Raw genomic sequence first — 11,352 nt, forward strand, 5'->3', positions numbered from 1 at the left:
TTTTTCATCCTTAATTTAGTTCTTCTATTGTTAAGAGCTTATGTATTTGCACACGTTCCTCCAGTTAATTGTAAATTTGTTCCTAGGCTCCAGCCTCCTTGATTTTGTTGTTTGACGGCTGCACAAGCACATCTGTTCTTCTCCGCCTGTTGTTTTTCGTGGGGAACCTGCGTGCGTGGAGACCCTCGGCACAGGTGGCTGAAGCTCTGAGGACGAGGCAGGACTCTCTGTACTGTGTTCTACTGGACAACTCCTCTCAGCTGCACCGTAAGCTTCCCCTGCTGCTCTCACATCCAGACGAGGAGGTGAAGACGCAGGTGGCCAGGCTCCTCACTTAACCTCTTACAGAATACATCTCATCAAATATACCTGTCCTTCTATGTTCACCTACTGAAACGTTCAGGCTCAGCACGAACAGTGGAGCAGTGTTGATATCTGCTGGTAGCAGGTGATCCACTTGGTGGGCCATCAGTATCCTATCAAAATGTTGGAAAATGGACAAGATATGACTCCGTCAGGTGATTCGAGAGAGGTTTGTTTATATAATAGACATTTGTGAACACCACAAATCTCCTCTGAGAAGCTTTGAGAACGTCTCCACTGCCAAACGTTTACTTGCCAAGTGAATACATGTAAGCTTGCAGGTATTTTCTCGGACCACACTAAGTGCTTTGGAAATCCAGACTAGTGATGGTAAGGACTCTGCATGTGTTTAGAAATGTTAAACCTTGAAAAAAAAGCCTTTCTTCAGTGCTGCATAATACAAGTGAAGTTTACCATTGAATAAAGGTTATTCAGGTTATGCTGAGGTAGAAATGATCCAGGAACCTTATTTTTACAGAATCTGCATTGATTGTACTGTGATTTTGTTTTTTGATGCTTGATGATGAGATTAACATAATTTAATAAAGGTTATTTCATTTTGTAAGGCAATTCTGAAAACAATGGTTGCTTCACAGTTTAATGTTTGCTTTCACATTATTTTGGAATGCTTTCTGGCTTATATGTCAGGTTTGTGAAAGTTATTTTAAATAAATATTTAAGTTTTAATATAATAATAAATATGAAATTGGTTTTTAATGCAGAGAAATAACTTTAATTCGCTCTTGAATCGCAGCTGTGTGAGAACAACATTTCCCATTAATCTTAGCAAACCATCAAGGGTTGCCATGTCTGTTTAATATAAACGAATTTGTGCTGTTGTTTGGTTGTTGTTTTTTTTACATTTATTTCCCCACCATAATGTAATAAAATATGACGATTCATTGTTATATCGTGTTATGAAGTTAGTTTTTTTTTTTTTTTTTTTTTTTGGTCAGCAATTCTGGTTTGCTAAATGTTTCTAGGAGCTCAAGCGCTATCTGTTTTTCAGTATTACGGATTGTATCAGATTGTTCAGAAATATGGAAACTTGTTTCCACCACAGAATAAAAAGTAAAAAAGGTAAGGTAATCGACCAAAAACTCGCACTTCTTTTTTTTTTTCATTATATTTTTTTGTTGATTTTTGTTTGTTTGGTTTTTTTTTTTTTTTTCTTTCAGAATTGTAAGATTATAACTAGGAGTTCTGAGGGAAAATAAAATAAAAAATGGGGTACCTTATTTTGGGTTGGTTATTATTTTTACTAAATTTAAACCTGTCGACTTGTTTTTCCAGCGAGATCTGGCAACACGGTCGCTCAGCGTAAGTGCGTTTGAATCACATGAAGCTGATTACATACTGAAGAACTGCGAACTGTCATATCATTCGAGACTGCGTGGATTGACAGAGAAGACAATGTGCTGAAATGACAACGAATATAGAGACACGAAGAAGGAAACTCGACACAAAAACTCAAGGTAAACAACACAAGAGTAAGACCATTTTTTGTAAACGAAAGTGCTAAAATAATCCACTGACTTGAATTGTCAATATAGTGCAAAGCATTATTTTACCACAGCAGACAGTTGCACATTTGCTCCAATTACATCGGACTTTTGATATGAAACACTGGATGTAACGTTACAAATAACTCAAGTGACGTGAATAATGAATGCATGTCCATTGCATTTTACATGAATGGGTCAACTTGTATTGTGATTTATCCTGGACATAAATGAATCAGAATTGCTCAAGAAAGAATTTCTTCTAAAGTATTTGCAGTCAGTCAGGTTTCTGTTGTGAAATGATTCTGAAACCGCATCAGTCCACACTTCTCCATTTACTATGCATTAATTCCTCTCTGTGGTGTCTTGGGGAAATATCTGAATTATCATGTTGATGTTGAAACGCAAATTTATGTGTAAAAATGTGTACTGAAAGTACTGCATATTTGATATTCAGTGGTCTAAAAGGTATTTGGACACTTAAAGGATTTAGTTCACCTAAAAATAAAAATTCTGTCATAATTTACTCGCCCTCATCTTGTTCCAAACTGAAGTATCTTTCTTCTGAACACAAAAGACTATATTTTAAAGAATGTGGGTAACCAGCCATATTTTATTCCCACTATGGAAGTCAATCCGGGCCTGTCTCCGTCAACTGTCTGGTTACAACATTCTTCAAAATATCTTCTTTTTGTTGTTGTTGTTTAGCAGAAGAAAGAAACTCATTCAGGTTTGGAACAACTTGAGGGTAAGTCATGACAATTTTTATTTTTGAGTGAACTGACCATTTAAGTCACATTTAAGAATGTAAGAATATCACTGGATTACATAACAAAATATATAAAAATTGGCTTATTAATACTTAATAATAAACCATTCCATGATTTCTTCTAATTCCTCAGATTCTCCAGAGGACCATGATGGAGCTCATCTGCCTGGCTCTGGCTGTGACCGGGTTTGTGTAGCTCACATTCATTCAGAGCCCAGCGATGGCCCTGCTCAGTCCTGTTTACAGCAAACAAGTGCCTCCTACACACCTAAAAACCAACAGAGAAGTGAGAGCCCATGTACACAAATAAAAGCAAGGGTGTTTTTTTCTGAACTGGTTTGAGACTTTTTAATGCCACTGAAAACACTCTTCTGTTTTCAGCATGCAGCTTTGGTGATGAAATACACGATGAGAACCCGTCCAAGACCACCTTAAGTGCTGAAAATGAAGTAGAGGCTCAAAAACTCGCAAATAATTATAAGGTAAATGTACATTGAGCACACATGTCTAGTTTCATTTAGCGTAATATTGATGCTGATGTCGTTTTGTCCTCTTTATTTAAGTTTGGATTCAGGAAGTGGAAGAGTCATGTGACAGAACGGCCCTTTGAGTACAGGTCGGATATTGTGAAGGAGCTTTACTCTGAGCTGAACGTTATTAAACCTTACTCAGGTTAGACCGAGCTCTTCTTATTTTCTACTGTAGTACATGTACAGTATCAGTAAAGGGTTTGGACATGCCTTCTCATATGTGTTATAACTTTTATTTGAAAATATAGGGGAAAAAAAGCAGTTGAAACTATTAAAAATATTAAATTATTAATTACATTTATGATTAATTATAAAATTATTATTATTAAAGAATCAAAAATGTTTATACTTTCAAACTCTTTTACACTTGTACTGTATATTTCAATCAAAAAAATAATTTAATGTAATACTTTTTTTATTTCTCATTAGCCCTTTGATATTCCATCTAGGTAATGTTGTAATGCATTATTATGATGATTTTTTTATGCAAATCCACTAATTAGAGAAACGTGGCGGTACAATAATTTGTTCCCCTGTACTGTAATGATATCTTTTTTATCCTCGGGTTTAAGCAGGTTCATTGTTCACTTGTGGCAATGTTCTCTACGTGCTTCTGTTTGGCTGGTGGATCTCTCTGGTTTATGTTTTCGTTGGTGTCCTAATGTTCCTCACAGTTTTTGGCATCCCCTATGGTAAGAATTGGTCTAAATAACTATCAATTCATTTTAGTGCCTCTCCCTGGATCACAAAGGTGCCACTTTCTTGTTTCAGGGAATCTCTGCTGGAGGTTGTCTTGCTATTTTCTGTGGCCATTTGGGAAATCAATCGCAAAGGTTGTGTTTCATTTTATATCCAAAAGATATGTGTATGTTTGTGGCGTGCACTCCTGATCTTTTTATCAGTCTCATGACAGCTCTACACACACAGTCTCTTTTCTTTTGCTTGCTCCATGAAAATCAGGCTAATACTGCATTCATGGATTTTTTGTGGTTTTTAAAGGGTAACTAAACCCCTCGTCAGAGCCTGACTCCACCCACTGGCAATATTTGAAAATGCTGAAAAAGTGGGCAGACCCCAGCGGAGATAGAGGGGACGAAATAGATGCTAAAACACTCTATCCTGATCATTTTCAATACTCACAATTCCAATTCGGACTCGCTACAGTGGTTTTGACGACACAAGATAGTTTTTATACTACCAAGGGCGTAGCTCACGTGGTGAGCTGAAACCTGGGTACATCACGAAGTGCGGAACATCCAATAGGAAAATTCAACTGCAGTAGCCACTGTTCAACCTGAAGAGGGCAGCACTAAGACGTTTTTACACCATATACTGTAGAAATAAAACACTTTATAAACAAATGTCAAAAAAGTTACTTGAATCAATGACTGGTTTTAATAAAGATCCATTCTTACAGATCATTAACTAAAAAAAGTATGTTTAGTGTTTAGTTACTCTTTAAAGAAAAAATGAACCCAATGTTGTTGTTTTCAGGCCAGTGTCTCTGTGCCAGTGTACAGTGTGAAGATCCTTCAGGGTAATTCCACTCGAGAGGCAGAGGAGAACGGAAAGCCTTCCTCTCCTCTCCTGCTGCCCACACCCGTGGAGGAGACCATGGAAGAGCCCACAGGAAGTCCACAGGACCACCACTACTGGGTGAGAAGTGTCAAGCAGATATTAGATGAACTGTCATATTAGTAACACATGCTATCAAATTAATTTACATTATTATTTTTTATATATATGTTTTTTCTGAAGGATCATGTGACACTGAAGACTGGAGTAATGCTGGAATTTCAGCTTTGCATCACAGGAATAAATTACATTGTAAAATCTATTTAAAATAGAAAACAGTTATTTTGAATTGTAATATTTTTCACAATTTTACTGTATTTTTCCATCAAATAAATGTCAAATAATTTTTCATATTTTTCCCATCAAATAAAAATATAAAAAAGTCATACCAACGCCAAACTTTTGAACAGTAGTGTGTATAATTTAGCTCATTTGGAGTTCACTTAAATAGTCTTATGGTGTAAAATCTATAATTCTAACCTTGAGTTATTGTTGCAGGACTGTATCATCAGAATGTATCCTCCCGATACACCATTTCTTGCATTTTGTATTTTTCCCTTAAGATTTTATACTGATATCATGTGGATCTCATTTGATTTCAGTGGCGCTTGAGAACATATGCATGGCTGTTTGTGGGTTACCCTCTCCTCGTCGTCACACACTCTGTGGTGTGTCTGATCTCCTGGCTGCTGGTTTTCACCATTCCTGTGGCCAAGATGAGCGCCAAGACATTACACACCATCCTGCTCATGCCCCCCGAACACATTCACATCAACCACGCCACGGCGGTGAGAGCACTGTACTATGTTTATGAAATCGACTGAGGTTTTGCCAGCTGTGAATTAATACTGATGTATCATATTTGCAAATTTACACAATTTAACATGTTTTTATTCTTATTTTTAGGCCCAGGAGAATGAAAGCCAAGTCATTCTGTGCTGCTACCATGCAGTGAATCTCTACTACTATAAATACACAGTGGATGGGATCAATGTTTTTGCTGTCAGTATCCTATATCAAACTATAAACAGAAGTTTGAATCTGTTGTTTTTTAATGCTGATATTCAGAAATATGTTCTCAGTTTCTATGTAGTACTACACAAATGTCTAAATGTATCTTATGCTCAACAAGGCTGCATTTATTTGATCAAAAATACAGTAATATTGTGAAAAAAATATTACTCAAAATTGAATTTATTGTACTATGCAATTTATTGCATTTTCAGCATCATTACTCCAGTCTTCAGTGTCACATGATCCTTCAGGAATCATTCTAATATGCTGATTTGATACTCTAGAAACATTTCTTATTATTATTAATGTTATAAAAACAGTGCTGCTTAATATGTTATGGAAAAAGATTCACTCTTTCCTGGGTTTTTTGCCATTTTCCTTACATTGAGTTACTTTAGATCTCTTACCATTAGTTATAGTGTCACTAGTAATTGGTTACGTGGACAAAACAAACCAGTTTGCCAGCTCAGAAGTCAAGTTTGCCACAGCAATCAGCTCCATCATTCCACTGTCGTATTATATTGGCATGGGCATTGCAAGGTGAGCAGTTACTCCAACACTTCACCAATACCTTTGAGATTAACACTAATGCTGTATCTCATTTCTGATCTCTATTCTCAGTATTTCCGCTCAGAGTAACTTTGCTGTCGGGGCCGTGGTGAACGCAACATTCGGTTCCATCACAGAGTTGACCTTTTACATCACGGCATTGCTCAGAGGTCACCACCAGGGAAACAAGTGCCTGCAGGAGATAGTGAAGTCGGCTCTTACTGGAACCCTGTTGGGCTGCATCCTCTTTATACCAGTATGTCATCCGTTACTATGGAAGCTTGATTCCACCATGGAATAAAAAAATTAAAAAGGTAATCTCATAATTCCTACTTTTTTTTTCTCAGAATTGTTACTGTTTTTCTCAGAATTTCGAGTTTATATCTCACAACTCGGAGTTTTAATTCTTTTATATTCTTTTTATATAGAGTTTATATCTTGAAATTCTAACATTTTGTTTATATTATTAGAATGAATAAAGGTAATTTTAAAAAGGCAAGGGAATTGCTACTTTTAAAAAAAAGTAAGAATTGTGAGATATAAACTCGGAATTGCAAGAAGAAAGTATGAATTGTGAGATATAAATTCGGAATTCCGAGAAGAAAAAAGGAACTGTGACAAACTTGTTGGAATTGCAAGAAAAAAGTATGAATTGTGAGATATAAACTCCGAATTGGGAAAAAAGTAGGAATTGTGAGATATAAACCAGAATTGGCTAAAAATTAAGAATTGTGAGATTTAAACTCGGTGTTAAAAAATGTAATTGAGTCTTTTATTTCGCAATTAAAACATTTTTCCCTCAGAATTGTGATATTTATATTTATTACAATGTTATTATACATTTGTTACATTATTATTATACATTTGTTACATTATTCTTTTTTTAAAAGTAGCAAATCTTTTCAAGAAATGTATCGATTCTTTATGAAAAAAGTAGCAATCCTTTTTGAAAAAAGTAGCGATTCTTTTTGAAAAAAGTAGTGATTCTTTTTTGAAAAAGTAGCGACTTTTTGAAAAAGTAGCGATTATTTTTTTTAAGTAGCAATTCTTTTCGAAAAGTAGTGATTCTTTTTTTAAAAAGTAGTGATTCTTTTTTGAAAAAGTAGTGATTCTTTTTTGAAAAAGTAGTGAATCTTTATTAAAAAAGTAGCAATCCTTTTTGAAAAAGTAGCAATTATTTTTCTTTAAGTAGCAATTATTTTTTTAAGTAGCAATTCTTTTCGAAAAAGTAGTGATTCTTTTTTGAAAAAGTAGTGAATCTTTATGAAAAAAGTAGCAATCCTTTTTGAAAAAAGTAGCAATTCTTTTTTTTAAAGTAGTGATTATTTTTTTAAGTAGCAATTCTTTTCGAAAAAGTAGTGATTCTTTTTTTAAAAAGTAACGATTATTTTCTGTAAAAAGTAGTGATTCTTTTTTTAAAAAGTAACGATTCTTTTCTGTAAAAAGTAGTGATTCTTTTTTGAAAAAGTAGTGATTCTATGAAAAAAGTAGTGATTCTTTTTAAACTTAGAATTGTGAGAAAAAAGTCAGAATTGTAAGATTAAATTAATTTTAAAAAAGTTATTTTATCCCTCAATTCTGACTTTTTTCTTACAATTGTGAGTTTATATCTCACAAATCTGTCTTTATATTACAGTTTTATTAATTTTAGTAATTTTTAACTAATTCATTTTAGTAATTTTTAACTACAGTTTTAGTAATTTTATATCTCACAATTGATATAAATTTATAAGATTTATAAAAAAAAGTCAGAAATGTGACAAACTTCACAAAGTCACTTTTTTTTTTTTTAATTCTGTGGTGGAAACAGTTTTCTATAAGACGTTACCTTACAGAGGATCTTAAATCTGCAAAGTGTGCAGTAGATGACTATTATATCTGTCTGTGTCAGGGGATCTGTATGATAATCGGAGGACTCAGGCACAGGGAGCAGAGGTTTAACAGTCGCTCAGCGGGGGTCAGCTCCTCTCTGCTCTTCATATCAATAGGGGGTAAGATGAGGCGACGGAAATCTGCTTGTTGTTGCGCTTTTCTCCTGGAGTAATTAAAGGCAATGTGAAATAGCATTTAATGCGTAAGCTCATTCACAAAATATGATTTGAAAATGCACAACCAAATTGTATTTAGTAAAAGTTTAAGTTTGTGAAATGCAGTTTTAATTTTTGTGAATGTGAATTAGTTTTAATCATAGCAATGAATCATATTTCATCAATCAACACATTTTGAGACTGTTGTAGCTCCATCATTTCCTACTGTGGTCTCTGTAGGAGTGTTTGCCCCTACGCTCTTCTCCAAAGCCTATGGGAATCTAGTGTGTGAGGACTGTACCAACTCTACAGGAACCAACAGCAGCGGATCCTTCATGTGCAAAAATTGCCACTACGACCTGGTGAGATTTCAAACATGCATCACGTAGAAATAAAAGAAAAACTTGACACCGGAAAGTGAAACATCAAGCCATTTTCTGCACATTTTTTCTTTCTGGTCCACTAGAGTGAAAACAACTACAGCTTGTTTCACAGTCACATTGAGTAAGTTCATAGTGTGAGCATTTTGTATACTCAGTACTTTGTGTGTGTGTATATATGTATATATATAATTATAATTTTAAAAAGGATTAATCATTCATATTTTTAGGACTGCTAATATAGTTTTGTTGTGGCTGTTGACGTGTCTCTGTTTTCTCAGGCCTCTAGTGTACACCATTTCCATTCTACTGCCCATATCCTATATCATCGGCCTCATCTTTACACTTAAAACTCATTCACACATTTACGACATTCACGTTGGTGACGGACCGGGTGAGTTTGCTAAATCTTGACCACCACAACTTCATAAGGTAACATTGTAGGTCTGCAGAATGAGATGAAACACAACGTGTGTGTTCACAGCAGGTCATCTTGGAGCATCTGTACACTGGTCCCGATGGAGAGCTTTGCTTATCCTCATCATTGCCACAGTCCTGATGTCTGCGTGTGCCGATCTGACCACCGAACACATTCAGCCCATACTCAACCGCTCGTCTGTATCTCAGGTTAATACTGCAGTAAATCAGTCAGACAGTAAATAACAGCTCAGTATGAATGTATTATGATCCTAACTCTTCATCTCAGTATTTCATAGGTGTGACTCTTTTGGCCATGATCCCTGAAATCCCAGAAATTGTCAATGGAGTGCAGTTTGCTCTTCAGAATCAAATCAGTTTGAGGTCAGTTTGTTCGGTAACACCATACTGAGAGTTTTATATTTAACATGTATTAGCCATCATGAAAAAACTATGGAATCATTCATTCAATCCCTGGTCTTGTCTACTAAAAGTACATGCATTTTGTTGTTTTTTCCCAGTTTCGAGGTTGGAAGCTGCATCGCGGTGCAGGTGTGCATGATTCAGATCCCCATCCTGGTTTTATTCAACATCTTTTATGTGAGATATTATGCACACATGCTACTGTACATACACTCAAAGTTAGCTCACTGATGGCTATATGTCAATGTGTTTTCCTAATGGTCTTTCTGTGACAGGACGTTGGCTTTGTACTCGTCTTCAGCGACCTGCATCTGTGGGCCAGCATCTTTAGTGTCATCGTTGTGAATTATAGTTTTATGGACGGAAAGTCGGATTACTTTCAAGGTAATGAGATAAATATTCAGTAAATCAGGGGTTAGGAACCTTATCCAGTACTGGCTGTTCATTACAAAAAGTTGTAGACTCCTGCTCAAAAACGACCATCGTTAAAAATGTTGGCATCAGTAAGTGTTACAAAAAAAGTCTAACTTTTAATAAATGGGGATACATTACAGTTTCCATAAAAATATTAATGTATCATTTTTATTTCTTTTATACAAAAAAAATATTTTAACTAAGAAAAAACAATGAAAAATCATCAATACAAAAAGCTACACTGTAAAAAAATATTGTTGGTTTAACTTAAAAAAATAAGTAACCTGGTTGCCTTAAAATTAAGTTCACTGAAATGGAAAAATTGAGTTAATACAATGAAGGAGATTGATTTAATTATCAGAAACTGAAAATATTGTGTTATCTGAACCACATTAATTATTGAAGTTGATTTGACAAAAGAAAAAAATGTAGTGATTACAAATCATGAACATATATTTGTACAGTGTATTTGTGATTATGTACACTACTTTTTTGTTTTCATAATTAGTACCACGATCTCCTTTACCACTCTTTAATTGTTCATCATATTGATTTGAATGAGTTTTGTTAATTGATAAAACTCTCTTGTGTGTGTGTTTGTATTCCAGGTACTGCTCTTGTGGTGGTGTATCTCATCCTGTTGGCAATGTATTTTTTTGCTCCATCTCCTGCTGGTTGTTGAGAGGCAAAGACATTTCAGCACAATACATTGGTTATGAAATTTACAATATGAAACACTGTTGTGGTTTCAGATTAATGTTAGATTTAGACTAATGTTACTGTTTTAGACTATTATTCATAACATTTTATTATTTCGTACATCAGTAACAATTCTTTTCTGTTGTGTTCAACAAGAATCTGATCTGATTTAGCACTTTACTTGCAGAAGTACAGAAGAATACTTGTGATGATAGGGTTTATTATTTTAATAATAATGTGGCGCACAATAAATTATTTTGGAGTGTACATAAATAATAGTTCAAACTATTTTATTATGAAACATATTTGGAATTTTCCAAACCCAGTTAGTGTGATGCTGGGTGTTTGTACAGGTCCTAATGATGAACCCTCAGTTACTTGAAATCATAGTATAGATGGCATTGTTTAAAATATTTGCAAAGTGACCTATTTGAGGTAACAATTTGATTTGTTGCACTGACCTGTTGTTCTTACTATGTCTTTTTAAACAGAAGTCTAAAAAGTATATTTGTGATGTAACTATTTTAACAACTTGTCTTGAGTATTTTCTATCTTTTAAAATATGAAGTTTAGGATAAATCTCTGGAGTAAGTGTGTGGAACAATCTGTAACAATGTTACCTTGAAGAGGTTGACTAAATAAATAATAATAATAATAAAAAAACATTAAAATAAACAAAATCAGTGTTTG

At 34.5% G+C, this 11,352-nt stretch overlaps 2 protein-coding genes across 4 annotated transcripts in view; both read left to right on the forward strand.

Moving 5' to 3' along the window:
* Positions 1-1,271, forward strand: part of armc10 (armadillo repeat containing 10) — a 23,490-nt gene extending 22,219 nt beyond the window's left edge. The window contains exon 9 of the mRNA XM_039695258.2: positions 87-1,271. Within this exon, the coding sequence (XP_039551192.2) occupies positions 87-338 (252 nt within the window). The 3' untranslated portion in view covers positions 339-1,271. The remainder of the gene's footprint in view (positions 1-86) is intronic.
* cax2 (cation/H+ exchanger protein 2) lies at positions 564-11,347 on the forward strand. Of its 3 annotated transcripts, none has more exons than XM_039695247.2 (22): positions 625-693; positions 1,373-1,443; positions 1,657-1,838; positions 2,768-2,920; positions 3,016-3,116; positions 3,198-3,306; positions 3,737-3,856; positions 3,936-3,997; positions 4,659-4,820; positions 5,342-5,527; positions 5,646-5,745; positions 6,152-6,293; positions 6,375-6,558; positions 8,194-8,293; positions 8,570-8,691; positions 8,796-8,833; positions 8,991-9,103; positions 9,197-9,336; positions 9,416-9,510; positions 9,648-9,726; positions 9,825-9,933; positions 10,572-11,347. In XM_039695247.2, exons 3-22 carry the CDS (start codon positions 1,787-1,789, stop codon positions 10,643-10,645), a joined length of 2,241 nt encoding a protein of 746 aa, XP_039551181.2. In that variant the 5' UTR covers positions 625-693; positions 1,373-1,443; positions 1,657-1,786; the 3' UTR covers positions 10,646-11,347. The 3 variants fall into 3 exon arrangements, with proteins under 3 accessions (XP_039551180.2, XP_039551181.2, XP_088983776.1); XM_089127650.1 differs by having other exon boundaries at positions 9,194-9,336; positions 10,572-11,345; XM_039695246.2 differs by lacking the exon at positions 1,373-1,443 and having other exon boundaries at positions 564-693; positions 9,194-9,336; positions 10,572-11,345.
* Positions 11,348-11,352: the final 5 nt, after the last annotated feature.

This window comes from Pimephales promelas, chromosome 25, assembly GCF_988280905.1.
Source record: "Pimephales promelas chromosome 25, fPimPro1.hap1.1, whole genome shotgun sequence".
NCBI classification, from domain to species: domain Eukaryota; kingdom Metazoa; phylum Chordata; class Actinopteri; order Cypriniformes; family Leuciscidae; genus Pimephales; species Pimephales promelas.

Bases quoted from the DNA above. Each gene is read 5' to 3' on its own strand.
- cax2 (XM_039695246.2), top strand. From the start codon at position 1,787: ATGACAACGAATATAGAGACACGAAGAAGGAAACTCGACACAAAAACT. The intron at 1,839-2,767 runs GTAAACAACACA...CTAATTCCTCAG, and splicing joins ACTCGACACAAAAACTCAAG to ATTCTCCAGAGGACCATGAT. The intron at 9,104-9,193 runs GTGAGTTTGCTA...GTGTGTTCACAG, and splicing joins TCACGTTGGTGACGGACCGG to CAGGTCATCTTGGAGCATCT.